Raw genomic sequence first — 2,253 nt, 5'->3', positions numbered from 1 at the left:
CTAGGGTAACAGGCAGAACTGGTGATGGCAGGGATTTCCGGGAAGGCGGGTGCGGGGGCGCACAAAGGGCAGGAGAACGGCCAATTCCCGTTTGTCGGCCAGCAGATGAGGCATTAGGCTAATGCACAGGCACCGAATCTCTGTGGTCGACCTTTTGCGACTCCTGCAGATTTTCCTGTCGTATTTTATGGCAGATGAGCCCTCAGCTCCTGGAGGAAAACCCAACCCGGTGCACCAGGGCCCTGAAAGCCTGCTTGACCTGCTCGTTCCGCAGCGTGTAGATGAAGGGGTTCAGCTTGGGGGCAACGGAAGTGTTGAGCACCGCCACCCCCTTGGTCAGTTCCACGCTGTCCTTGGCTGACGGTTTGAAATACATGAAGATACAACTGCCATACGTGATGGAGACCATGACCATGTGTGAGGAGCAGGTGGAAAAGGCCTTTCTCCTCTGCTGAGCTGAGGGCAGTCTCAGGATGGTGTGGACGATGGCCGTGTACGACGCGGTCATTAATGCCAGGGTGACCAGGAGCGTCCTCAAGGCCAGGAGGAAAGCCATCAGCGCCAGGTAGCGTGTGTCTGTATACGAGATCCCCATCACTGGGGAAGAATCACAGAGGAAGTGGTTGAGGATGTTGGAGTCGCAAACGTCTAGCCGGGTGACCATCACAACCGGTGGGAACACGATCGGGTAACTGAAGAGAAAGGAGCAGAGGACCAGAAGGGTGTAGACACCCCTGCTCATGACGGTCGTGTAGTGCAGCGGGCGGCAGATGGCGACGTAGCGGTCGTAGGACATGGAGGCCAGGAGGAAGAACTCCGACACTCCGAGAAAGATGAAGAAGAACAGCTGAGTGAAGCAGTTGGAAAAGGAAATGGTTCTGTCTCCGGTGACGAAGGTGACCAGGAAACTGGGAATGCAGGCGAATGTGAAGGTGATCTCCAGCAAGGAGAAGCTGCGCAGGAAGAAGTACATGGGGGTGTGGAGGCGGGAGTCCAGGAGGGTGAGGGTGACGATGGTCAGGTTGCCGGTGATGCTTAATGCGTAGGTGAGGAAGAGGAGAAGGAAGATCAGAGCCTTCAGGTGGGGGTCATCTGTGACCCCCAAGAGGATGAACTCGGCCACCCTCGTGCCATTTGCCATGGTTGATTGGTGGCGTTAGCCAAACCTGTAGGAGCAAAGAGAGAGATGGGGGAGCAGAGGGCAGGTGCAGGAAGAGCCTAAGACGGGGAGAAGAGCCCGTGGACCAAACAACAAGCGATTCCCCCTCCCCTGGACGGTCAGTGGTTCAGGCTCCGGCTGCTGCACAACCAAACTATATATATATTGGCCAGGAAGGGCATAGGGAAATCCCCTGGATTCTGCTCCAGGACATGGCATCGACCTTTCCTAGGTGCCGGTCCTTTAGCCCACGGTACGGGTGAGGCCAGCCTTCCCTGAAAGTTCACGGTTCCTTTGGCAGCAAGTATCTGTCTGGATCCCACCTCTTTATTCCTCGCTCTTTCGACTGCTTCTTCTCGTCTGTCTGCTACTGCCTGGTTGGGATAATCATATCCAGTTGCCCTGATCCATGCAGCCTAGAGGGGCCTTTTGGAAACAGGGCAAGAAATGTGGTCCACTACCTGCCTTTACCTCCTTCCAGCCTCCCCTTTCTCTGACTCCTCCTTCTCACAAATCTACATCTCCAGCCCATCTCTCTCTCTCTCTCTCTCTCTCTCTCTCTCTCTCTCTCTCTCTCTCTCTCTCTCTCTCTCTCTCTCTGCAGTCTCGTATTCCCTCCTGTCTTAAAGACATCTCTTCTTGGATGTTCTACCATCACCTCAAACCTGACATGTATAAAACAGAACTCCTTATCTTCCCACCCAAACTCTGTCCTTCGCCTGACTTTCACATCACTGTAGACGGCACCACCATCCTTCCTGTCTCATTAGCCTGTAACCTTGGCGTTAGCCTTGACTCCTCTCTTTCACTCAATCCACACATTCAATACATTACTAAATCCTTTCAGTTTGACCTTCACAACATCGATAAAATCCGCCCTTTCCTCTCCATCCAAACTGCTGCCATATTAGTCCAAGCACTTATTCTATCCCGTCTTGACTACTGCATCAGCCTCCTTGATGACCTCCCTGCTTCCTCTTCCCACTCCGGTCCACACTTCTCACTGCCACCCGGGTCATTTTTCTACAAAAACTTCCAGTCGGTGTTTCCCCACTCCTAAAGAATTATCAGTGGTTGCCCATCCACCGCTACAT

At 53.6% G+C, this 2,253-nt stretch overlaps 1 protein-coding gene across 1 annotated transcript; it reads right to left on the bottom strand.

The window, feature by feature from the left end:
- Nucleotides 1-202: 202 nt before the first annotated feature.
- On the bottom strand, nucleotides 203-1,141 carry LOC119923669 (olfactory receptor 6C75-like). The gene has a single exon (XM_038742985.1). It carries the CDS (start codon nucleotides 1,139-1,141, stop codon nucleotides 203-205), a length of 939 nt encoding a protein of 312 aa, XP_038598913.1.
- Nucleotides 1,142-2,253: the final 1,112 nt, after the last annotated feature.

The sequence above is a fragment of the Tachyglossus aculeatus genome, unplaced genomic scaffold, assembly GCF_015852505.1.
Source record: "Tachyglossus aculeatus isolate mTacAcu1 unplaced genomic scaffold, mTacAcu1.pri scaffold_215_arrow_ctg1, whole genome shotgun sequence".
In the NCBI taxonomy this organism is placed as follows: domain Eukaryota; kingdom Metazoa; phylum Chordata; class Mammalia; order Monotremata; family Tachyglossidae; genus Tachyglossus; species Tachyglossus aculeatus.
The sequence above is the reverse complement of the archived record's forward strand: the minus strand, read 5'-3'. Positions and strand labels throughout refer to the sequence as shown.

Coding starts and splice junctions, on each gene's coding strand:
- LOC119923669 (XM_038742985.1), bottom strand. CDS start 1,141: ATGGCAAATGGCACGAGGGTGGCCGAGTTCATCCTCTTGGGGGTCACA.